This window comes from Salvia splendens, chromosome 14 (genome assembly GCF_004379255.2).
Source record: "Salvia splendens isolate huo1 chromosome 14, SspV2, whole genome shotgun sequence".
Classification (NCBI taxonomy): Eukaryota; Viridiplantae; Streptophyta; class Magnoliopsida; order Lamiales; family Lamiaceae; genus Salvia; species Salvia splendens.
The window spans coordinates 25,230,176-25,256,829 of record NC_056045.1 but is presented as its reverse complement, the minus strand read 5'-3'; the positions used below and the strand labels follow the sequence as shown (position 1 = coordinate 25,256,829).

The following is a 26,654-nucleotide window of genomic DNA, read 5'->3' as shown; positions in this document are numbered from 1 at the left end:
TATTTTTCGTATTCACAAAAACTTTTAACTCGATATTTCATATTTAATTAAATGTTGATTATTGTTTAATTACGCCTGCTTTTATTTCTGTTGGTTTATGAGATGGGAGTATTTGCGTGTAAATTTAGATTTGTAAGGATGCAAAGTCACTCTAAATGCATGAATTCTATTTGGATTAACATTTATGTAGTTTATAGTGTCATTTCAAAATCATTATATCTTAATCTAATTTATTCTTGTAATCCAAGCAAGCATTAGTAGGCTTGGTATATGGCTGTAAAATAAGAGCGTCTCAATGTCAATACAAATCAGACATTCTATACATTAAAAAAAATACTCCCTTCATTCCACAATAAGAGTCACACTTCATTTTTACCATAAATGATAAATATACCTCACATTCCACTAACTCACTTCACTCACATTTTATTATAAACTCAATATATTTCACTATTTTTTACATTTCTTAAAACTCATGATAGATATAAAATGAAATAAGTTAAAATACTGTAAGATTTAGTTAGAAATAAGTCATAGGGTCGAAGTGAAATGAATAATTATAAGATACTCGTAGTATTATGACGACCGACTAAGATACACTTTTAAAGGCCGCCGTATTTAAGAAAAAGACAATCGAACAATAAATAAAATTAGACATAACCTTTATTAACAAATAAACATGATAATTGAACGACAAAACAAAATAATAAAACATTTAAAATGAGATAGTTGAAATAAATAATTGCGTGTAAATGATGAATATATGAAATATAAATGATGAATACGTCATCATTTATACGATCATCCAACACTCTTTTTTATGTGGAGCAAAGAACTACGCGTAAATCTCATAATTCTAATAAAATTTGAAAGTACAACTTTTCAATAGGTATGGAAAATTAGTCAATTTCATCATTATGGAAAATTAGGAGTATATATTATGTAGGGCTGACAATTTTCGACACGACACGATAATCTGACACGAATCCGCACGAAATTATTGGGTTGGGGTCAAGTCTTATTGGATCCGTGTCCTTATCAGGTTGACCCATTAAGAACCCGATAATTTCAGGTTGGGTTCGGGTCGGATGCGGGTCAGATACGGGTAACCCATTAAGAAATAATATTATTATTTTTATTATTATTTAAAAAAATATATATTAATTTAATTTTTTAATTTCTTATAAATTAGGTTTAAATAGTATAAAACGAATTTTAATTGTGTAAATTAGGTTAAAATTAAGGTTTAATCGTGTAATGTTAGGTTTTAATTGTGTAATATCGGGTTCGGGTTGTTATCGTGTCGTGTCAACCCATATTATATCGTGTCGATAACGGGTTCGTGTCGGGTGCGGGTCGTGTTCGGATTTGAAGGTAGCAGGTCGGGTTCGTGTTCGGATTTACAGTTTCCTTAACAGGTCGGGTTCAGGTTAGGCCTTATTGGGTTGGGTCATTATCAGGTTGACCCGATAACGACCCAATCCGCACGATTTGCCAGCCCTAATATTATGTCCTATGACTTATGAATATAAGCATTAAAAATAGATAACTTTTATTACTATAACGTTGGTTCGACCAAAACCTATGTAATCTTCAAGTGAGCTCTAAGATCATGCACATCCATGTTATTTGGCAAGAGCATGGAAGTGGGCCCAAACCCACTTTTATTTATTTTTTATTCCCTGCTTTTTGGTAAGAGCACAACACCCACATTCATGTTCTTCCGCAAGAGCATGCTCTAGGGTCCCACAATTCCATTATTCAATTTAAATACTTCAATTGCTAAAAACATTTCCACAATATAAAAAAACATTAAAAAATACTCGAACTACTATTACAAATTAAAAATGAAAATGTGAATTTTGGGGAAAAAATGAAATAAATTAAAAGTGATGAGAAAACGAATATAATTTATTGGGAAGTGGGAAAATATGTATATTTTTAATTTAAAAACATTTTTTTAATTAATTTCGAATTTTGTTTTTTTTAAAAGGAAAATGCCAACGGCTATGCCGTTGGCCAATCCCGTCGCGCCACGTCGCCTTGCTCAGCGGCACGGACGTGCTCGATGCATCGAGCACGGCCGTGCCGTCGGCAAGAGCACATCGGCGAGCAGGTGCTTGCCGCGCTGACGGCACGGACGCCGTCCTTAGCATCGAGCACCGATGCACATGCTCTAATCACCAAATTGCAACAACTCGATCGCCTTCGGCGAAATGTACATAGAAATTATGCAGTCAAATCTAAAGTTACGAATTTAAGAAAAAAACTGGAACTAAACACCGAATTAAATTTATTGCAAATTCGAATCAAATGAAAATTTTAGGTGCAGACAAGTAGGGATGTTACACGTACACGGATGCTCAAAATTCACAAGAATTATAAGCATCTTCCTTATTCTTACACAATTAACAACACACAGAAATTACAATCGATGGCTGGAGATTCTCATGGCTTTGTTGGAGGCTTGTACCAACCCCACGAATCATCGGAAACATACTATGTGACTTGCTTCACGTTCAAGTAGTTGTCAAGCCCCCTGAGAAAGAAGGAATCAAGGTCGAGTAAGCATGGCTGAAACCAACGTGTTTTGGTGGAGTGAAACAATCATACTACAAAAGAAGAGGTCAAACACTCAAACTTACCATTCTCCAAGTTCGCGACCAAAACCACTGCGCTTCTTGCCTCCCCAAGGAGCTTGTGAAAAGCATGGCTGCGAGCAGTTGACCCACACGATGCCTGCTTGAAAGGCCTGCAAGAACGAAAAAGGGAACATTCCAAGTTTATAACTTCAAATACAACTATAATACAAGATGCGTGTTAATGTTTTTACTTGATAGATGCCAAACAATCTCACCTTTGTCAACCGTTCACACCTTTCATGGTCTTGTGATAATACAGCAGCCCCCAGACCATAGCTGTGAAATTCCATTTAAATAAGAGAATTGGAAGTGTAGTATGCAATCACATGTATATTATGAGATGGAAGTTTACTAACTGTGTGTCATTTGCCAGTTCAATGGCTTCTTCTTCACTTGTAAATGTTTTAACACACAGAACTGGTCCGAAAACTTCCTCTCTCCATATTTGCATGGAGGTTTTTACATCCGTTATTATGGTGGGTTCGACATAGAATCCTTTCTTCAGATGCTGCAAGTAGAGAGGTGAAGTTAGGAAATAATGCCGTAAAGCAAACCGGCTGCAGGAGGGGATGTTTTACCTGAGGTCGCGCACCCCCACATAAGATGGTCGCACCTTCATCCTTGGCTGTTGATATGAACTTCAATACCTTTTCGTACTGTCACATTATCACCATCACGTAATGAGTTATACCACTTTCTGTCACTAGATGTTCATGCATTTGAGAAGACAGACCATAAATGTTTAATAGTACAGAAAAGGAAAGTGCACCATTGTTTGTTCAACCATTTTATCCATGACAAAAGGATACAGATGTTTTTTCTATTATATGGCCCCATTGATTTGGATAGTTATTTTATATAAAATGGTCAGAGAGAGTGAGGTTCCTGTATAGCAAATTGCAGTCTAAGGATTCAGATAAGAAAGTGGATGAAGCAAATTCAAGAGGACTGACCAAAATGCTCAACAATTTTGATCTAAAATCCAGTTGATAAAGTAGTCGTAACAAGATATGTAAGACTTCAGGAAGTAATTCAATGTCTTCCGTACGAGTAATAAAGTTGTAAAAAAGCAGACATCTCACCTGTCCGCTACTAACTATAGGGCCAAGCCTGCAACCTTCTTCTAATGGATCTGAAATCTTAATGTTCTTGCACCATTTTACCAGTTTTTCCAAGAATGCTTCTGCGATGCTTTCCTGGTGCAATATTATGAGATCAAAACATAACTAATGCTTAAAGAATACAGTGAAAACAACAAAGAATAGCCACTTTATTTATTTAAAAAACAAGCTTCTTCGGTTGCGTTTCACTTTAATTATCAATGGTATTCAGTTTTTCCATATGCACGATTAACTGCTAAGAGCCTATGATTCTCCATACTTACATGGACTATGAGTCGAGAAGTAGCGCTGCATATTTGACCATTTGTCCAAAAGCAACCGAAGAGAGCCCATTCAGCAGCTGTATGCATAATAGATGTAAATGAAGACAATGAGAGAGATTGTCGCAAATATAATTTTATCATGAAAATATATGTCATCAGATTTTGTGTAACCCTTCCACGGTTTCTTCTTTTACCCCTCTCATTCTCAAGCAGCGATTTTCCAATCATTTACTCAATTATTTAAAGTTTAAGCTGAGCCGAAAGGGAGAAAACATGCATTTCCTTTGAAATATGAATGTACCAGACGACAGGGCTTGCTACTTCAAAGGTCTATACCTTTGTCAAGATCAACATCTTCAAAGATGACTATTGGACTTTTTCCACCAAGTTCAAGCGTAACTGGCTGCAGTAACCAATATTATAAGTTAAATACTAGCATAGTTGAAGCGACTGTAATCAGGTATCATGGTATAACATACTTTTACAAGTGATGCAGCAGCAGTCATAATTTTGCTTCCTGTAGCACTACTCCCTGTAAATGCTATCTGTAGATTCACCATGGAGGGAAGGTCATTGCAATGCAAAACATCCAACTCAAAAGAAAAATAAGAAACTGAAAAGCAGAATGGAAGGTCGCGACAGACCTTGTCTACATCAGGATGTGAAACCAAAGGAACACCAGCTTCTGGACCAAAGCCTGTCAAAATGTTGAGAACACCAGATGGAAGACCCACATCTCGACACACTTCAGCCAACTCCAAACATGTGCTGAAGTTACCAAGTAGTGGAAAACAAACATCATACAAATATAAAAACAGTAGCTGAAGGCATGAATATTGAAATAAAAAAACTTACATTGATGCTAATTCTGATGGTTTAAGTATTGCAGTACATCCAGCTGCTAGAGCAGGGGCAACTTTCCATGTTGCCATTAACATAGGGTAATTCCTATAAATGAGAAAATACCAATTTAGGACAATCACTACTGGCATCCAAGTTACAATAGAGAATAATTTGTAATAATAATTCAACAAGAAGGTGTCAAATAATTCAGTTTCTAGTTCACAACAGTATCTCTGCAACGAAAAATAACTCTCCTTTAAGAGAAGGAAAATATCTACCAACAAAAACTAATTGTAGCTTTCGGAAAATTTTCTTGGGTGAAAAAAATGATGGTGGTGCAAATAAAATGAAATCCCAGACAAGGAATATATGAACTCATTGAAAGATTCCTAATTGCAAAATGTAAAAGAGCTATAGACAAGTAACACTAGGAAATAGTCAGCCATCTTCTGTTTTCACTCTCAATTTGTGGCATGTCGAAGAGTTCTAATTTTCTCTATTGCAACTCGTGTTTGTCTTCTCTTTCCAACACCAAATGTATATTGACAATGGAATATCTTAGGAATAAGGTGAAGAATTCATATACAGAGTGCCAGGGAATTATACTAGAGCGGGAGGTTCTACTGTTCAAGATTCAGAATCTGACAAATCTGGTAATCTGGTATTATGATGTTGGAATAGGAGATGAAAAGGGATTTGCAATATACGATCTCCATAGAATTGTTTTACATCTAATTTCTGCTCGTTATGCCAGTGTAGCTAGAATCCAACTTGCACAGCATCATATTGATAGTGAACTTCTACCATAGCACTGTGGATAAGACCCAGTAACATTCATTAAGTCTTTAGCAACTACAATCGGAAGGATTACATTATATTCCTTTGTAACCAAGTAGCAGATTGCTTCTCCACATGCTACCCAGACTACTATTTTATCGGATGGTTCATTGGTTCTAACTTCTAAAATGACAAGAAAAGCTCCTTGTACTACTTCTATTAAATCTCAGGGGGGAATGAAAAAGCACTCAGATTGCCTGTTGCCTCCAAGAAACAAAGTTCCTTGTCTGATTCCAAATTTTCAAGATTGATAATGATTCAACAAATCAAGCAATATCACCTACCACGGCGTAATCAACCCAACTACCCCAAGGGGTTCTTTCAAAACATAACACTTGAATGTATCCATGGGAACAGAAACAGGAGTCTTTTTCTTTGAATCAAATGCTTCAGCCAGATCAGCAAAATATTCAAAACATCCAGCAACATCATCCTGGATGTGACAGAACCAATTAGCAAGTAAGTGTACTGTATGACACAGGGACTACGCAAATATGTCTGTGGGTATGAAAAACATACTATATCCCAAGCTGCTTCTTCCAATGGCTTCCCACAATCAATCGCTTCAAGTTTTGCCAGATATGATTTCTTCTCTGTTATCTATACAGAATTCCGAAAGGATAAGCATATGTTCCAAAAAGATTTAGTCACTATATACTTAAATAAGAGAACTCCAATAGGAGAAGTAGCAAGAACCTCCTCACTCAAGCATGCCAACATTCGCTCAAGGATCGGGCAAAATTCGATTGATCAAGTAACATATAGCATGCTGATATACCTTAGCAGCTATGGCTCGTAAATACTTGGCGCGGTGCGCTCCAGTCGCGTTTGCCCAATCTTTGCCCCCATTCCGCACAAGTGCTTTGCGAGCAGCCTCAACAGCAATTTCAACATCTTCAGCAGTAGCTGCTGGAATATCTCCTGAAACACAAACAATTTAATGCTAAAATCAAATTAAAAAAGTAAGAAATCAATCCACATCAAGCACTGACTCAATTCTTTTCGCTATGTTACCTAATTACTGCAACAAGTTGATCACCATAAAATAAACACATATCATGAAAAACTAGGCACTACAAACAAAAATTAAATCCGAGATTCGGAAGCTGACCGATAGTCTCCTCAGTTGCGGGGTTGATGATGGGGATGCGATTCTTGTGGACGGGCTCTCTCCATTCTCCGTCGATGAACAGTTGCCAACTTGGTACAGGGATTGCCATTATTACTCTGCTGTGTGAGCTCTCACTGTGTGTAGTGTGTGATTTTTTGATTATGAGGTGTGGTTTTGAAGAGCTAATTGTTGATTTGTGGTTAAATAAACAAAGACGATTTGATTTCGATTTCCGAGGTTTGAAACAATTAACTAATCCATCTATGTTTCTGTGCATTCAAAAAGTTTTGATAAAGTAACTTTTTTAATTAAAATAACGAATTATTCATATATTTCCCAATTGAGAGATCAATTATTCATATTTAACAAAAAAACTGATTATATATTTGGGATTAATAAGGGAACAACTGAAAATAAATGTAGTATAACAGATATTGAAGTGTTATAATATAAATAATTAAAAGGCCCAAAAATCAAATTAATTTGTTTGTCATACATATTTGCTGGAAATCTGTTAATTGAAATGCTTAGAAATTAATGGTAGCTTTGAACAGAAATCTTGGCTTGAGCACCACCTTGAATGTAGACGAAACTGCATTCAGAGCCAGGATTCAACACCTTGAGCCATTGAGGGAATTGATACATGTTTTTCTCTTTTGTGGGAATGAGACCCCACAACGATCCCCTCAGATTTTCTAAGTAGAGCTTCATCTCTGAAATTGGCTTATCCGAAACATTCTTCATTAAACCTTGTGCCGGTAATACGTTTCCTTTCCCACACTCCATGCTTTTGTGATTGAGTGAAGAAACTCTATAGGGGTGTCTGCAAGAACCATACTTTATTGTCAGTTTATTATTGTATGTGTGTGAATGTGGAAATGGAGATTATGTTTCAGTTCTTCACCTGATTTGGGTGTGGAGGCTGGTGTAGATGTGGGTGATGATCCTGTAAAATCAAAGGGGGGATGTGATGATTTATGATGGAAAGCATATCATATGTATGTAAAATGTCCCAAATGAGAAAGTGTTGTTTTTGTATGTTCATATGTGCTTTTGTGTGTGTTTAATTCAAGAAAGCAGAAATTTCTCAGACCTTGTGGCTTGTGGTAAGGAGTGGAAGGCTTCGGTGGTTCTTTCTTATACAAATCTGCGAAAACAAGGCGAATTCAGTTGAACATATTCCATTGGAGCCACATGAAACAAACATCTCTAGAAAGATCTAGAGACGAGGAGTCGATTTACCTGCTGAATTTCCGGAAAGGCTTTGGAGTTTGCAGAATAGGCCTACAAGAGGGGCAGCTCCTGATAATGTTGGCTCAGTCTGCTCATAGTTAGACCTATCATCTATGAACTCATCGTTGGCATTTGGACCGCCGACAAGGGCTCCATATATGATGTTAGGATTGGCCTCCAGGTGTTTGTACCACTTCTCAAATCCATCAACGCATCCCACTGCAGAACGGAGAAGGGAGATGGGGGCAATAGATGCGCCTCTGTGATGAACAAGAACCGGATGGTTGTCACCACAGCCAACTACGTAGCTCAAGTTTTTGGGATTCTTGCCAAGAATGTAATCAGCCTGCCCCATAGATTGGTCTCAGTAGCAAATTTGGCAGAAAACAGGAAGAAGAAGAAGATGATAAGATACATACTTGTGAATTGGCAAATACTAGGAGATCTTGAGGCTGGAGTTGGGCTTCTGGGCATTTCACAACACCTTTCGCCTTTGCAAGATACTCGGATTAGACAGCAAGGGCGACTGCAGCAGAGGCAGAGTACTGCAGATTGTTCCATTGACATAGATAGAGCAGTCCACCTAAAGAGAACCAAAATAACATTGTTCAAAAATGGATGTTTCCTGCAAGAATATGGTCGAAAATGATGAAATCGAGGTGCTGATGCTACTCACCAGGAGTCATTGGGACGTTGTAGCCTTCGTTCTTCTGCATGCAGGCACATGTGAAGTAATCAACCTTGGTTTGATATTGCTGCAGTGTGAAAGTGTATGCTCCTCCACCTCCATCCATCAATACCTACACACATGTCAGACCACAAGGTAACAGTTTTACCACTAATTTTACCTTTTATAAGTAGGAAATTAAAAGCCATTTTGTAAGAATTTGTGGGGCATTACCTTTGACAGAACAATCTGAACTCCAGCATACTTGTTGTCCCAAGAGAACTCCTTCACTGCCCATCCAGTTCCACCCAAGGACTCACAGTTTTCGACGACGTATTTCAGATAATACCCGTCATTTGTAGCGCGATACAGCCACGTCGCAGCCCACAGCAGCTCATCCTAGGATGCAAAACTGTCATAGTCAGTTCAAGAAACACAACATTTTTTGAAGAAAAAAGATAATCTGGGAGGTGGATATTCAAACACATACTGAATAACCAGTTGATGTGTAGAACTTCTTAGCAGATGGAACAGAATCATGGTAAAAGCCTCTGAATCTGTCTGCAAATGAGAAAAGCTGCTTAGCATGCACTAGCAGAAGATCGGAGTAGGCGGAATCATAAGGCTTGAAGGCAAGGCAGGCGGCAGCCAGGGCAGCGGCAGTTTCTTCCGCGAGGTCCGACCCGGGATGCTCGGGATCCAGCTTGTACACGGTCCTTGACGTCGTCATGTCCTCTGCACGCTCCCAGCAGTAATGGTCCGACCCCTCCGTCTCCAACCTGCCATTGTCAGAACCGGAAAGAAGTAGTTGTAAAGTTGTCTCACGGGCGGTCTAGTTGGTGGAGTGACGAGCTTATGATAAAACGCTGTATTTACCTGTCCCCAAAGAACATTTGGCTGTGGATGAGCTTTTATGAAGTAATCTGTGCCCCATTTGTTGGCTTCCAAAGAAGGTCCCATTTGATTGGACTTCACCAACTCTGTCTTGAAATCAACGGCGCTCCACGACATCATCGTTGTAGCGAACGCCATGGGTAGCCCGAACTTCACATGATCTCCCCCGTCGTAATATCCTCCAACCAAGTTCACCTATTCAGATAAATAAAAACTGTCTTACGCCAATGCGCTTACTCATATTTTCGTGCACAAAAGAAGATTAATGGTGCGAAGTCTAAGGTACGAACCCCTTGGCCATGACCGTCGCCAAGGCCTGAGTCACCGCGCCATTTTACGTGCTGGTTCACGGGTAGTTTACCCGAGCGTTGAGCCTCGAAGAACAACAAAGTCTTGCTGAGGGCGTCGCCGTAGTCGAATGCAGAGATGATGGTTGGGTGGAGGGCAAGTAAGGCAGCGAGCAAGGGCTGTATGTAACGTGATCGAGATGATGACTCTCTCATCATCTTGTTTTGGGTTGAGCAAGCTAATGAGATGATCAATTTTATGTACTATATATATATATATATATATATATCCCCATATAGAGGTGTGATCAAATGCAAACTCCCTAAGATGCAAACTATGCAAACTCTAATCCTACACCATTATAAGATATAATCTACGGTTCATGATAAAATACTTATGTTAATGTCAACGATTAACATAAATCAAGTCACTAAGGGTGTATATGGAATGTGAATCATTCGGCTGTTACAAAAAACCCACATTTCTCTCCAACTATTCCATAACTTGGTCAACATAATTATGTAGATCCTAATAACCGACGTGGTCAATAATGTTCCCCTAATTTATCGCCATTCATCCAAAACTTCCATTAGCTTCATTTTTAACAAAGATTTAATGCATACGAGGTTTCTTTCTCATTCCGCCATAACTTTATCCCACTGTAATTGATCTAACAAAGCTTCTTCCGCGATCTTATACGAAGTATATTTGTCCGGCGTAAGCTCAAAGGCCAGGTGTGGTTTGCAATGGAGTTGTTTGACGAGGCTCAAGGTAATTTTCATGATAATTTGAACTAGAGGCGTTTCATGACGTTGAAACCAATTACGGTTATGGTTGATGTTTTTGTGTTCGTTGATGAATTAGGTTGAGTAGTAGGCTCGATGTTTTTATGTTCGTTGATCGACGAGGTAGAGTAGTAGGTTATATTTCGAAATGGTTGATGAACTAGTGTAGAAGTTCTTGTGCTTGAACTAGTAGGTTATATTTCGAAATGGTTGATCAAGATGTTGTTGAAATGTAGAATTTGGTCAATACTCGCTCCTTATTTGAAGCTGTACTGAATCTGTTACGTTTTTTTGGTGGAAAATAGTTCAATTTTGTCTACTTTTTTATGCTTATTATGATGCTCTGATACATAAATAACCAGCAATCTGCCAATTCGGGCAGTGACATGCCGTGATGACATTTTGACACTTATTTCTTTTGTTTATAGCTGCACTTATCCCAGGTTGCAGGCCCGACATGCAGCCTTACATTGGACAGGTGTTTGAAACTTTGGACGAAGGAATTTCATTTTATGAAGCATACGCCAACGAATGCCGTTTTGATACTCGTAGATTCGGACACAAATACTCGAACGACATAAAAACCTGGCAGACTATTGTATGCAGCCGGCAAGGTGAAAAGTTGGATGTCGACGAAGAGGCGAGTTCTACCAAACGTAGACGCCGTTCTAGCAGGTGTAATTGCAATGCCAAACTTACTTTGAAGTATTCGACCGATCCTGGCAGTCCTTGCTATGTTGTCAGCAACTTCGTAGACCTACACAATCACGAGATGGTTGATAAAAAGCACGTCCGATACATGAAATCCAACCGCAACCTTGGGGATATCCATTATAAATTCATGCAGGACTGCGCAAAGGCCAACATTGGACCTACAAGGACTTTCAATTTATTGAAGGAGTTCTTGGGTGGGTACGATGCGGTGGGTTGCACCGTTACTGACATACGGAATTGCAAGCGCGACATATTGCAAGAGATGAAAGGCGCGGACGTCCAAATGATTTTAAATCAAATGGAGGCGAAGGCTTTGCTGTCAGCCTTGTCCTCTTCCCATTCGACTCCCCATCGTCTACAGATTTCCCTTTTCGTAGACGTTTCGCTGATAGAATAACAACCGCCAGTCAGTGACGTAAATGAACATATAGAAAAATGAACCCCTTTAAACACAAAGCAAGAACGCACATCAATACCCAGACTTGCATAGTATGACCATGGTCATTACATAAAAACCCCTATAAAAGCAACGGTCAGCTGATGAAGACAACCAAAATATACAATATGTCACTCAAACATTAAAACCTATCCACCAGTTTGATAAACACAATGACGGAGAACAATGTCAACAGCAAATACCCAAATCGAAAAAACAGTCGACAATGTCACCAGCCGGAAATCTAGCCTCCACCTTCAGCCACCAAGCCAAAAAAGATTAGCCAGCCGACACAGATGCTCTTATACTACACAAAATGTCAATACCAGAGTGACAAACAAAAAATCAGACAACATGGACTCGAATTTAAATCGCTTCACTACATGCCTCATGTTGAACCTCGCAATCCAGGAAAAAAATAAAGCGAAAATCTAGGGCCTGACACAATCTACGCAAAAAGCCCAAAGGCTCAGAATGTCACCGGCTCAAAACCCTAATTTTCAACCGGAAACCTTACCCCCGGAAGACTCTCCTGCCGCTTGACCCGCTCGCCTTGTAGAACTCATGTCACCGGAGCTGTTGCCGCGTCAACGCTGACGACGAATTCAGGTGGGCTGGGATCCTTGAAGTTCGGCAATCGAGAATTGAAAACCGACGAGAGCTACGGGTAGAGGAAAGGGGGCGAGAAGAAAGTCAATTAGGAGTGAATGGTGATGTGGCGTGACCTACGGGATTATAATCACAACTACAATCCTTATTATTTGGGCAGCTTATTTAGATCTCTAAATTACCCTTGGTGAACAATTATATAGGTAATGTTGACATTAGATTTACAATCAATAGTAACCGTAGATTATATCTTATAATTGTGTAGGATTAGAGTTTGCTGAGTTTGCATCTTAGGGAGTTTGTAGTTTATCACACCCCTATATATATATATATATATATATATATATATATATATATATATATATATATATATATATAGGGTTTTGATCTATGCAAAACTAGATTTAAATACAGAAACGCAGAACAATATCATAATTAGGTAATTATTAGGTCATGCTAACAAAGCATGACCTAAAACGATCTTAGCATGACATTAAACCCAAATATTATAATATGACCTAAAATTGCTTAATTATGACCTTCCGTGTTTTTGGTTAATTATTGACCATTAGATCATCTAATCCTAGGGCCAAGATTTGGTCTGCATTTCTGGATTTAAACACATACTTATTTTGATCATCTCCCTATATATATATATATATAGTGTTAAATACTAACTTTTTATAATAATAACTAAATGTCAATTTTGTATGTTAAAAATATCAACACAAAGACATAAATTTATCAATCTTCTTGTGTTATTAAACTTATGTCTTTGTGTTGATACTTAAATTTACATGTTGTATTGATATAATTATATTTTTGTGTTGATAATTTTAATACACAGAATTGAAAGTTATTGGTTATTACTGTAAATTAGTTAGCACACTAACCCACCCGAGTTGTGATCAATGTCGAACCAATTTTAAAGATCGAACTAGAGACCAAATCTCATCCACTCATTAATCACATCTAATGGTTATTAATAATTATACATTATCTGATTTTTTATTTAATTAAATTGGTAAAAGGGTATTTCCGGAATATGCAACTCTTCCTCCCTTCCCAAATCTAACCCACTTCTCTCTCTCTCTACAATTCTCTCTCACCGTCCCCGACCCCAATTCCTCTTTTACCTTCAGCATGTCTATCTGCAAGGACAACCCCTCCGTCGCCATCGCCGGAGTCACTGGTGCTGTCAGGAGTTCCTCTCGTTATTGCAGACAGAGACTTCCCTACGGATCCCTCAAGTTGCTCGCCTCCAAGCACTCCGCCGGAAAATCGATCAATTACGAAATCGAGATTACATCATCGAGGAATTGACAAAGAACAACTCCGGCGACGTCGACATTATCGGTTCAGCACATGGAAGATTGTGAATAAGGAGATGCAAAAGGAGATAATTGATAAGGTCATGGGGCCATAGGGAATGGGTTGGAGAGGATGTCGGACGAGTTGCCATTGATGGGTAAGAAGAAGAAGCTGCAAGAGCAGCGTGGAGAAGGCTGATTGAAGGCATTCCAATGGGGAAGAAGTGTGGAAATCGTCATTATTTAGATTTCTATATTACTTCATTTGATTAGGTCATTACTTCATTTTATTAGGTTATTAGTTCATTTGACTAGGTCATTCACCTAAGTCACATATTTAGGGCAAACAATAACTATGATGTAGTTTTACATCTATAGTTCTCAATTGTTTGCAGATTATGAAATTTGTTTGCTTAGACTACGAGATATGTGATTTTTGAATGCAATTGGATGTTGGAGGAGAGATGCATATACCTTAAATTCACACCGGGGAGCAATGAAAACTAGAATTGGACATGTGTTGGAACAGAGGAAGAGCAATTTTGAGTGTGTGTTGTGCATTTATTAGGTGAATTGCTGAAAGTGTGAGTAGTTAAATCACAACAACTATACCTCATGCATATGAATGCAGTTATGTACAATTTTTCGGAGCTGTCCCCGCTACATTCGATCCTGTCTTTCTTGAATGCTTTGTGTTCTGTTGAAAGCTTGCAATGGTTCTCTGCTCTATGTTCTCCACCTGCCACATCTCAATTGATTTTCTGATATAGAGTATTGAGTTATCGTTGGTTTTAATCTTAACTAAGTTTTGGTCGACCATAAAGGTCATCTCATTCTCTCTTGAACACTTATGGTAGTTGTGTTGCACCTAAAATCATTAAATAGAATATTGAAATTGAAGTTGAAGTTGAGTTTGTGGGATTCTTTGTTGGTAATTTGAATCTGTAAGCAACTAATCACAACCTCCCTACTTTATTTTATTCAACTTGTACTGTTATTGGCTACGAATTTGGAGAATAAAAAGTATAAAAATCATCGTTATTTAGATTTCTATATTACTTCTTTCAACTAGACTATTACTTCATTCAATTACATTATTACTTCATTCACCTAGATTATTACTACTTCATTATTTAATTATCTATATTACTTCATTTGACTAGATCACTACTTCATTTTATTCTATTACATTACTTCATTCAAATAGTTTTATCACTTCATTCGACTAGGTTATTACTTTAAGGGATTCTTAAGCATATGAGGAAGAGTAATCACTACTTCATTCATATATGCATTTACTTCATTCAACAAGTATACCACTTCAACACAATATGATTTTACTTCATTGAACTTCAATTGAGTTATTACTTCAGTCCATTACCTTATTAAATGAGGTTATAACTTCATCAACATTGACATACTTCATAATAAAGAATAAATACTTCATTTTAATAACACTTCACACATTCTATTTTCTTTAAATTTTGTAAAAAGGTTAAATAAATTTAAATTCAAAGTGGAATGAAGTAATAATCTACTGGAATAAAGTAATTAACTATTAGAATGAAGTAATAAATCTACTGGATGAAGTAATAAACTATAAATGTAAGTTGACAAAAATACTCTCGGTTGAAGTAATTTGCCTACCTAATGAAGGCGAAAATTTTTACTACATCATCTCATCTCATCCATTAAAAACTAGATCTAAGGGCCCTAATTTGGTCTCTAGTTCGGTCTTTAAGACTAGATTTATGAATAATGGGACTATATATATATATATATATGAATGATCTCTATTATAGTTTGAATATTATTATTATTATTATTATTATTATTATTTTTGTAATTAGATACGAAACATAATGAACATGTGATATGAGTAGGGCTGGGGAAAAATATCAAAATACCGAAATACCGGCCTTATCGTACCGAAAAAATATCGAAAATACCGAATTTTTGGTATACCGTGACTTTCGGTACGGTATGATACCTTACCGAAAAATTTCGGTAAGGTAACGGTATGGATTTTCAAATACCGCGGTTTACCGCTGCATACCGAAATTCGGTATATACCGTAAATTAAGGTATATACCGTAAACTAAGGTATATACCACAAAAATATAAACACAATTATATATAAAATATATTTTATATATTTTTAAATTATAAAATCTATTGTGAAATATAAATATAATTATGAATAAATTATATTTAATTTATTTTTAAAATTTTAAAATATAAATAATATTCTAAAAAATCTAATTTTCTATTTTAATTGATGTTGAAAGTAAGGTATACCGAACTTCGGTATGGTATACCGAAAATGAGGTACGGTCGGTATGGAAATTCGTCATACCGAAAATAAGGTATACCGAAGTTCGGTATACCGAAAACTTTGGTAAGGTAAAGGTATGATTTTTTCGCATACCGTATTTACGGTAAGGTATACGGTATGGTGGTTTCGGTAAGGTATACCGTACCTACCCACCCCTAGATATGAGCAAAGAGTCATGGTAGCATCCACGTACATTGACATAAGAGAAAGAAATGTATTTTGAATTAAAGATTGAGCTCTTCACGTTGTTTTGAATTTTATTCTTGTTATATTTATTTAGTTTGCAATTGCAATGGTTCATAGAATTGGTACAAGTGCAAGAATTAGGAAATCTAATGTAACGCCCGCCTTTTTCTAATCTTTTTGGGATATTTTTTTTCTTTCCTTAGTATCTCAATCTTCCCTAAAATCTCTTCAACCACCAAATCCATCAATATCCGTCAATTTTGCCTATAAATATCCCACGATTTTCACCCTCCTAATTTGGGAAAAACAAAAGAGAAACCGAGAAATATAGAACGGTAGCCTTCAAGCATATTCATCAACTCCTATAGTAAAACTCACCCAAATCAGCTCGCATGAACGACAGCCGCTGCGATTCATGGCGGCGCTGCAGTGCAGGAGAAAAGGAGAACGGCGGTGCTGGCGGAGTTTCGCGAGCAGGCAGAGGCGCGATGGAGCTTGGCCACGACGGCATCGTCGCTGGACCATGGTGATTATCGCGGCTGGAGAAGCGGCGAATAAGGAACAGACGACGGAGACTGAGAGAGAGATGGAGAATGGAGAAGAGACCGGTTTTGAGGAATTGAAAGAGGGAGAAAAGATTAGAAATTTCAATCCCATTCGGGAATCTCACGTATGGTGAGAAAAGATGATGCTTTGCCCTTTTTTTATTTTTTTTAATGATTTTTCCAAATGATTTAATTTAAAGTTTTGGGCCTATGGTTTTAACAAAGGAGATTGGATTGGAGTTAATTTGAGTCCAGGTCAAACTAATTAAATGGAAGATTGGGCCGGAGCATTTTAAATCAATGGGTGACTTCACGCACGCTTCCTGAGAACGGAACGGAAAGACAAAGTTGGCGATTAAGAGAACGAGGTGGGCTTTCGAACTAAAGTTTTACTGTGGGCTTTCGAACTAAAGTGTTTTCAAGAGCTTTCGTTTTAATATATATCGGTTTGAGCATCACGTTATGTGTGATTGATTTATTATATTTATTCCAATGATGAGGCGAGATATGTGATCAAAGTGAAAGTGTTGTCGCGCATGTTATATGGTGTTATGTGTTGATTTATTAAGTGATATTAAAATTGCTTGGCTTCGTTGATGTGATGTGAATTGATGCTCAACCTTGACATAAAAGTGATTTGTGTTTCAAATACGTTTTTGAGGAAAATAAAGTTTGCAAAGGGAATGTCATGCCATGTTTTTGTTTTGAGAAATGTCTATCTGTTTGTTTAGCAAGAGATTTGTCCCTACTAGACCTATTGAAATCGAATTCGGGTTTGTCTAGGGAGTGAGTCCCTATTCAAGCTAGTGTACACAAAGGAGATCATGCGCTATCTTTCGAGTTGGCCGATCCGGTGATCGAGAATGCGGCCACATTCTCGTTTCACATTATGATGTTGATGTTGATGATTGCTTAGTGGGGAGTGAGTCCCTACTATGAGTTTAATCGAATTCGGGTCCTAGCAAGGGTGCGTCCCTACTTGGACTAGTGTACACGATGAGGACCGTGAGTCATCGAACGGGTTGGCCGGTTTTCGTGCTCGTGGAAAGTGGCCCCCTTACACGGCACCCTAAAGAACAGATATGACAGTTTCTTAAATAATTCAAGGAGAAATGGTTGTGTTTTGAAACGATGAGGAAAAAGGATTTGAGGATGAGTTGAGAGTTTCTGTTTGAGATATTTTTAGTGCCTCGGGCCTTTTCAAGTTAAAACCCCGAGGTCACTCAATGGTGGCATGATATAATTGTTTTTAAAAAATTGTCTTGGCATTTGTCTACTGAGTGCATCAAGTACTCAGCCCTGCATATGTTTTCCCTATGTGCAGGTCGAGCGGTGACGAGCGCGGTGGGTGTTGAGCATAAAAGTGAAGAATGTCCATCAAATGTCTAGAATATGTTGTGTCTTCATACATAGCATTATTCTACTCTCGAAATACTTCCGCTAAGTATTGTTTTTTGAGTTGTTGATTGTTGAGATACTCTGATTTTATTCGAGCTATGGTCGATTTGTGTTGTTTTCCCCTTTCTTCCCCGCTTCTTTAATCCTCCCCTAGTCGCTATCAACTGTTTTTTCTATCCTTAGAAAATGCGGGCGTGACATCTAATGTATCGTACATTCTTGTAAATTTCTTACTTTTTTTTTCTACTTTCTAATTTCTAATTCGGGAATCATCGAGTTTACTCCATGAACAAAATGAAAAGATTTGGATTGACCATTTATGCCTGAGAACTAAGAAGCATAAAAATCTCCGGAGAGTGTTTTTAGGTTTATATTATTCCATGTGAAATTTCAACGATTAAATTTCCAATTTAAAATTATCAATGGATTTAATGGAAATTTAAGTCTCAACAACTACATAATAACTTGATTAGGGAAAAGTAAAGGTTTAGTTCAGCAACATAAAAATGCTATTTCATCCGTTCAATAAAACACTCACATTTGTATATGATACTACGTGTTTTCATAAAATATCCAGTCTTGTAGTGTATGAGTGGAATGAGAGTCTATTTTAAATATGTGGCGTATAGTATGAACTGTGTGAACTCTAATACGTAATATTATAAATGGAAAATAGTAACATTTTTCTTGTGAACAAATCAACAAGAAAATTGTGTCAAACTTTTCGTGAACAGAGGAAATATAATGGGTGGGTAAAGTTATTAGTACCCTTATTTTGTTACAGATTAACAAGAGGATTAGTTATTATGAATTTTGGTATAATTTTTTAATATAATATATTAAAAGTATATAAATTATTAAAAATAATAATATCGGCCAATGCAATTGTGTCATTTGACACAATCTCATTGGCTGAGTGGTGAAAGGGGTGGAAAGACCGAAATGTCTGTTTGAAGAGAGAGGGGGACCTATGTCAGAGAGAGACTCTTGTTTTGATAATTTTTTTTAATTGCATTTCTGACGTGGAGGTCGACCTCCGTATACCGATAAACTTGGTCTTAGATCTTGAACAAGTGCACAAAGTAACTCAGCATTGGAAGCACCAATGCCAATTTAAATATTGAAAAAAATGACAGTAATTAATGGGCCGACCTTAATGCATAAACAACCTTGAATCTGATTGCTCTATTTTTTTCACATTACTTTGACTAACAGAAGCAGGACCATCCTATTTTATTTTATTTTATTGTTTTATTGTTATTTCTTGGATAGGAAGAATCCAATCAAAAATCACTAGAAGTTTGAATAGGACCTATCCCAAATTGATCATGTACCCCACCATATTCGCTCATAAAGGCAAACCAGAAAATGCACATGAGCTTGATGTTAGATTAATAAATTTGTTTGTAGATTAATGAAGATTGCTTGTATTAGTAATTATGGAGAATGGAAAGTAGTGATTTATGGAAATCATAACTATATGTAGCTAGGATTAGATGCATTTAGGCCCAGCCCACTTTCGGTGAGGATTGTTGCTAAGTCAATCCCAATGTTTAAACCCATTCTATGACCTACCTACAACACATTTAATTTTCACCTAAACCAATTAGTCTTTTTTTAGTAATCTTTCAAATAATTTTTTTCTATAATCAATATACATGAATTATTTAACGACAAAGAATTCGATCAGGAGGAGCAAGTTTCTAATTAAGAGGACTATGAAGAACAATGTATTTGATCATAATATTATGAATTAGACATGTACCAACCAACTGAATTTGAGTTCAAAATATATGGAGTATCTTAAATAACATGCTATTATCAAAATGTTTCCAAGATTTTTCTCTTTCAATTATTGGTTGAGTAATACTAATGAATGAGAATATAATACAATCTCCCTTTAATTACATAAAATATTTTCTTATATAGGAACTATATATTAATAAATACTAGTAGTACTAAACTATTGATCTTTGTGTGATTTAGGATTCTCATAAAAGCATGATTCTAATAGATAAAAAGTTCATATATGCGCATTATTCAATATAGTATTAAAAGGCATTATATAAACAGATATAGAAAAATGTAGTTAGTATATTTGTTAAAAGTATGGATAAGTATGGTGCCTTGGACAAACTACAGGACTAAAAGAGGGCAATGACTCAGCACTAACTAATCAGCGGCAGCAAATTATAGTGAAGTTAGGATGTGATGGAGACAATGGGACGTGGAACAATATTAGGTATCAATTGTACAAACTTAGTCAAAATAAATATAAACATTAACGAGGACTAAGAGCATTAGCAATGGGGCGCTCTTAGGCGCGCCCTATGCACCGCCACGTCAATCATTTTTATCCTCCTACCCTCCCACCTACAGTGTGGCGTCCTATGCATTTTTTTTATTTGAATATTTAAATAACTACAAAAATTGGGAAAAAACTTCATTTCATTTATAAAAATTAATACATTACAATACGAATTAAAAAAAATACACAAACTCAGCGACGGCGGTTACGGGCCCACACTTCTTCAATCATGTCGTTCATGAGCTGGGCATGGTCTTGTTGGTTGCGCATTGAGGCCTGTCTAGATAGAACCTCATTGAAGCCCGTCGGTAATCCTCTAGCGGGGGGCTCGGTCGCCGTGCTGGACGAGCTAGATGCACCTTCATCATCGTTCCAGTCGGTGATGGTCCCACCTTCATGCTCGACTATCATGTTGTGCATGATTATGCACGCATACATGACATCGACGATGACTTCCTTGGACCAGAGACGAGCCAACCCTTTCACAATTGCCCACCGTGCTTGGAGCACACCAAATGCCCGCTCGACATCCTTCCGCGCCGCCTCCTGCTTTTGCGCAAATAAAACCCTCTTCTCACCAATTGGGCAGCTGATCGTCTTCACAAAAACAGGCCACCGTGGGTATATGCCATCGGCCAAGTAGTACCCCATGTGGTATTGGCGCCTGTTGGCAGTGAACTCGATGGCCGGGCCGTTGCCATTGCATTGCTCAGGGTGGATGAGTTGAGGACGTTAATGTCGTTGTTCGACCCGGCCACGCCGAAGTAAGCATGCCAGAGCCGATGGTCAGCGACGGCTTCGAGGATCATCGTCGGGTGGCTGCCCTTGTATCCACTAGTGAATTGGCCTCTCCACGCCGTCGGACAACTCTTCCACTCCCAGTGCATACAATCGATGCTCCCTAGCATCCCAGGAAAGCCGTGCGCCGTCTCGTGCATCTTCATCAGGCCCTGGCAATCAACGGCAGTCGGCCTGCTCAAATATGTGTCGCTGTAGGCCTCCACTTCAGGCACTCCCGGCCTGTTGTCTCCCCGACGTGGAGGTACTCGTCGAAAATGTCCGTCGTGGTGCCGTAGGCCAACTGACAGAGTGCAGCCGTGCACTTTTGCAACGGTGTAAGGCCGGGTCTGCCGACGCCATCTTCCCGATACATCATGTATTCATCACGTGACGAAAAATTCCGGACAATGCTGAGAAAAAGGTAACGCGGGATTCTAAACAGGCGGCGGAAAACGGTCGGTCCCACCGTGGTTGCTCGGCAAAATAGTCTGCAATCAGACGTTGGTGAGCTGTTGCGTGGTCGCGTCGGAAAACCGTCCGACGTCGAATAGGCCTGTGGATCTGTTCCGCCGCCGCCGCCTTCTCGCGCTGCATTTCGACTAAGCATTCTGCCATGGCCTCTTCAACGGCTGCATCTAAGGATTCCGAGGTCGGACTACCTGACTCCGAGGAACTAGAACTAGTGTCGTCGTCGTGGTTCATTTTGGTATGTGAGAGAGGTAGAAATGTGAGAGATGAGAGATGCGAGATGTTCGTATGAACAAAAGAATGAGAAACGAAGTTTAAATAGACAAAATTCGGAAAAAAAAAAATTCAAAAACGCGTGCCATCGTCCACCGAGCCCACAATGGTGCCCAATGCTGCGGACGATGGCCTATGTCCGCCGAGCCCACAATGGTGCCCGATGGCGCGGACGATAGGCCATCGTCCGCACTTCTTCCGCGCCCGAAGCTATTAGGGCACCCACAAAGGCGTGGGCATAGGGCGCGCCCTATGGCGAGCACCCACAATGGAGGCATAGTCCGCGCCCAAGGACGATGGCACGCATAGGACGTGCCATCGGGCCCATTGTGGGTGCCCTAATAGTTCATGTCATAGATTGGACATACCACAATTAAATTGTTGTACTAGCATTTTCTTTTTCCGACCGTGAATGGTCGAATCCTTAAATTTAGTCTATTTGGTCTAATTGAACTCATTTTAACATAAAAACGAATTTTTTTTTTGAAAGAAATGATTATTGGCAAGCTTTTTTGGCCTCTTATACGGTCAGTGACTTCGGAGTATTTAATAATACTGAAAATGATAGTTATGATTAATTATTCACGTGTGATTCCTGCATCCCAATCGTATATACTGTAGTATCTTAATTAACAACGAAAGTTTATTTGCATAGCAAGTTATTTCTACACTTGTATATTGGCCAATAACTTGTATTATTCATGCAGTTGAGACAACACATAATTAACACAATTTGATATTAATTTTTGTAATGATTATACTTTAATAATTCACCACATACTTAGTTTAACAACTAAAATAAGTAAGCTTTCGTGCATGATTAAAAAAACAATTCATTATGATACATGGAAGTGCATGAAACTCTTCATACCTTCAAAACCCAAAAAAACACTCTAACTTTAATTATTACTATCATGCTTCCACTATATATGTATGACGTAGGCACGTAATAATATACTCCATATACACGTTATATCATCTTTGAGAACAATTTTTATTTAGTCCATAATATTATTTATTTTATTATTTATATTTATTTTGATTTTAATTAATATTTCCAAAATTATTATTGATGTTATTAATTTTTATAAATTACATGAAAATTAAAACTTGATTGGTCAATTTTCTCCATAATTGCAAATATTTTCATTTTTCTACGATAAGAGATAATTTCTGATTATAGTGTGCTATTTTTTTAAGTTAAGACGTGAAATTGGTTCCTTTCTTTTTTACTTCATAAATTTGGATTGGAACTTAGAAGGAAAGCTTTAAAATTTATTTCAAAATTCAATAGAATTAATCATTTTGATTAACTGTTTGCACTTAAAAAGGTAGTGGGAACTAGAATAAATAGTGCAGTAGCAATAAATGCAAGAATATTTACTTCCATAATCTCATCGGTATTTTACTTATCGCGAAATTTAATCCTATAGAGATGATAAAACTATCGTATGTAAATTCAACAAATGAATTACCTCTTGATGATCTTGAATCGGATCACTATCATAAATAACTATGTTAAGGGTGAAGTTCCCTTAACACGATAAAGGGTAGTCGTGGGAGCTTTGCCCGTCGATCAAACCAAGATTTAGGATTGCAAAAGAAAGTAAAACACGACAAAAGGAAAATACGATAATTTGATATTTCTTGAATGATCAAAATGACTAACAATGTCCACTATTTATAATAGTGGATACTAAACAAGACAAAAGATATGAAAAAGATATACAAATCCATAATTAACTAAATAATAATAATGATAATCATCGTATCAAACTATATCTTATCTATCAAATTAATCTGCCGTGAAGACTTGAATAGTACAAGTTCTTTTATCCGTAATGAATATTAATTTGCGAATAATGTGTTGTGAATTTTGTTTATTAGTATAATGTTTATAATAGTCCATTATGTTGGCACAATTTTTTATCATGCATTTATTGTGTAGTGTCGTAGTGATATCATGTTTTATTAGTACCACTATTCGTATATCAGAAATTTGCCCACTGATTTCATAGTCGCAATTTTTAGTTTTTTTTTACCACTATTCGTATATACGAAATTTGCCCACTGATTTCCTAGTCATTCTTCGCAATAATGGAAAAAACATTTGAAAACACCACAAAAAAAACAAAAAACAAAAATTAGAGTTATTAATTCAATAAAGGAAAGACACCGCAAATATCTTAACAGAAACACTCAAATGTAAAAATCATACTCCACAAGAATTGAAGAAATCTCTAAAGACACACTACACAAAATGTTCGGATTGTCGTGCAACACACGTTTAATATTATTCGTTTTGGATTAAGTCCGTACGGATTTGTTTTTTAGTCACTCCCCAAAAGGCCTCAAACTGATAGGAGTTGGATATGAATTATATACCCCTTGCAACTTCCCTCGGACTCTCAATGTGGGATGTGTTTGTACTCACAAACCTCCCCCTCAAACCATATCACATCGGGAACAGACCGACGTAGTCGACCCGCCAGACTCAAACTTGAGTCATCTTGGGCCCCACTCGACCTGGCTCTGATACCACTTGTTCGGATTGTCGACTGCAACAGACGTTTGATATTGTCCGCTTTGGGTCATGCCCGCACGGATTTGTTTTTGAATCACTCCCCAAAAGGCTTCAAACTAATAGGGGTTGGACAAAAATTATATACACCTTCCAACTTCTCTTAAATTTCCCAATATGGAATGGGTCCGTACTCGACACAAAATTAACAAATAAATGTAGTTTAGAGATATAGTATACTGCACATATAATGGAGATCTATAATGAAATGTATAAATAAAATATGAACCATTTATATGTTAATCTTATATGTTTGTATTTTTTTTCTAGAGTAAAAAAAACAAATAAAAAAAATACGAACATACAAACATACATATCCCACAATAAGAAAACATAACACTAGAAAACAAAGTTCAGGTATTCTTTGCACCTCAAAATCAGTTCACTCCCTTTCACCTCAAATATAACCTCATTAATTCCATGTTCCTCCCTAATTCAAAATGTGGCAAAGTGATGACCAAACTTGCACCTCAAGCATTGACGGCCCTTCATCACCACACCTCAGCCTCCCCTCTCCGCCGCTTCGCCACCACTGCGTCGCCACTCTCAAGGGCCACTCCTCCTACACATCCGCCCTCGCCCTCGCCGGCGACCACCTCTTCACCGGCTCCTCGTCCGGCCAAATCCACCGCGCCAGCCTAACCCTACCCCACGAGGCCACGATGATCGCCTCCGCCGGAGAAGGCGCCGTGAAGGCCATCGTCGCCTCCTCCGACGACAAGCTCATCACTGCCCACCAAGACCACAAAATCCGCGTGTGGAAAGTCCACCACCAGCAGAAACTCACGCAGCTCGCCACGCTCCCGACCCTGAGCGACCGGGCGGTTAATCTCCTGCTCCCCGGGAGCCACGTCCGCGTCCGCCGCCACAAGACGTCCACGTGGGTCCACCACGTCGACGCCGTGTCAGCGCTCGCCCTCTCCAAGGACGAGTCGCTTCTCTACTCCGTCTCATGGGACAGAACTCTCAAGGTATGGCGGACTGGAGACTTCAAGTGCCTCCAGTCCGTCCCCAACGCGCATGACGACGCTATCAACGCTGTCGCTGTTAACGATGGCGCCGTCTACACGGGATCCTCCGACGGGAGGATCAAGGTGTGGAGGAGGAAACAAGGGGAGAAGTCTTACTCCCTGGATGCTACATTGGCGAAGCACAAGGCCGGTGTCAATGCCTTGGCGATGAGCGGCGACGGCGCGGTTTTATACTCCGGCGCGTCGGACGCGCTGGTATGCGCGTGGAGGAGCGAAAACGGCGGCGAAATGGCGGTGCTTAGGGGGCATGCGAAGGCGGTGCTTTGCTTGGCTGCAGTGGCGGATCATGTAATTTGCAGTGGGTCTGCTGATCAAACGGTGAGGGTTTGGAGAGGGGTTGGGAAAGCGTCATATGCGTGTTTAGCGATTCTTGAAGGGCATCGAGGGCCAATCAAGTGCATTACGGTTCATGCTTCTTCTGATGCGACATCAAACACCTGGCTTCTCTACAGTGCTGCGCTTGATTGTGATATTAAAGTCTGGAAATTGTGCCTAGCTATATAAGATAAGTATATTCATTTAATGATTATTATTAGAAGATTTAAGAAGAACTTATTTTGTATTTCTTTCAGAAAGTGTGATTATAAAGTGCAAAAAAAAGTGTTTTCCTTTATTGGTGTTGTTATTTTATACTCGTATTCCTTTATCTTCATGGATTATGACGATGGTGCTTATGAATAATGTGAATATGGTCGTGATTTGTATGGAACAGGATCGTGAGGATATTGACAGGTGTACCTAATCATGGTAATTAATCTCACAAGCATCCATCCACATAATGTGCACGCTAATGAACTTCCAACGCTTATGTTCTACCGTTGTCACTTGTTCTTGCCAATCCCAAAGGCTACACTTGAACCAAAGAAAGTATTAGGGCCCATTGTCTGAAAAATCATGAATTTTAATCAAATTTTGGTTTAATTGCAACTTGAAAAATCAAACGAAAAATCATGAAATTTGATATGTTCGCAATTACCCAACGGTGAAATTGAATTT

General features: G+C 38.2%; 2 protein-coding genes and 1 pseudogene across 2 annotated transcripts; 1 reads left to right on the top strand and 2 right to left on the bottom strand.

The window, feature by feature from the left end:
- Positions 1–2,270: 2,270 nt before the first annotated feature.
- On the bottom strand, positions 2,271–7,073 carry LOC121765076 (betaine aldehyde dehydrogenase, chloroplastic). Its single transcript, XM_042161124.1, has 15 exons — positions 6,818–7,073; positions 6,485–6,627; positions 6,226–6,306; positions 5,991–6,139; positions 4,882–4,974; positions 4,671–4,794; positions 4,506–4,571; positions 4,363–4,429; positions 4,027–4,103; positions 3,725–3,838; positions 3,221–3,298; positions 2,999–3,150; positions 2,858–2,918; positions 2,646–2,752; positions 2,271–2,539 (listed from the first exon to the last, which is right to left on the bottom strand). The coding sequence occupies exons 1-15, from the start codon at positions 6,924–6,926 to the stop codon at positions 2,500–2,502; spliced, it is 1,461 nt and encodes a 486-aa protein (XP_042017058.1). The 5' UTR covers positions 6,927–7,073; the 3' UTR covers positions 2,271–2,499.
- A 346-nt stretch (positions 7,074–7,419) lies between these two features.
- LOC121765077 lies at positions 7,420–15,174 on the bottom strand (annotated as a pseudogene).
- Positions 15,175–24,987: 9,813 nt separating this feature from the next.
- On the top strand, positions 24,988–26,270 carry LOC121764663 (protein JINGUBANG-like). The gene has a single exon (XM_042160685.1). The coding sequence runs from the start codon at positions 25,068–25,070 to the stop codon at positions 26,160–26,162; it is 1,095 nt and encodes a 364-aa protein (XP_042016619.1). The 5' UTR covers positions 24,988–25,067; the 3' UTR covers positions 26,163–26,270.
- The last annotated feature ends 384 nt before the right edge of the window (positions 26,271–26,654 follow it).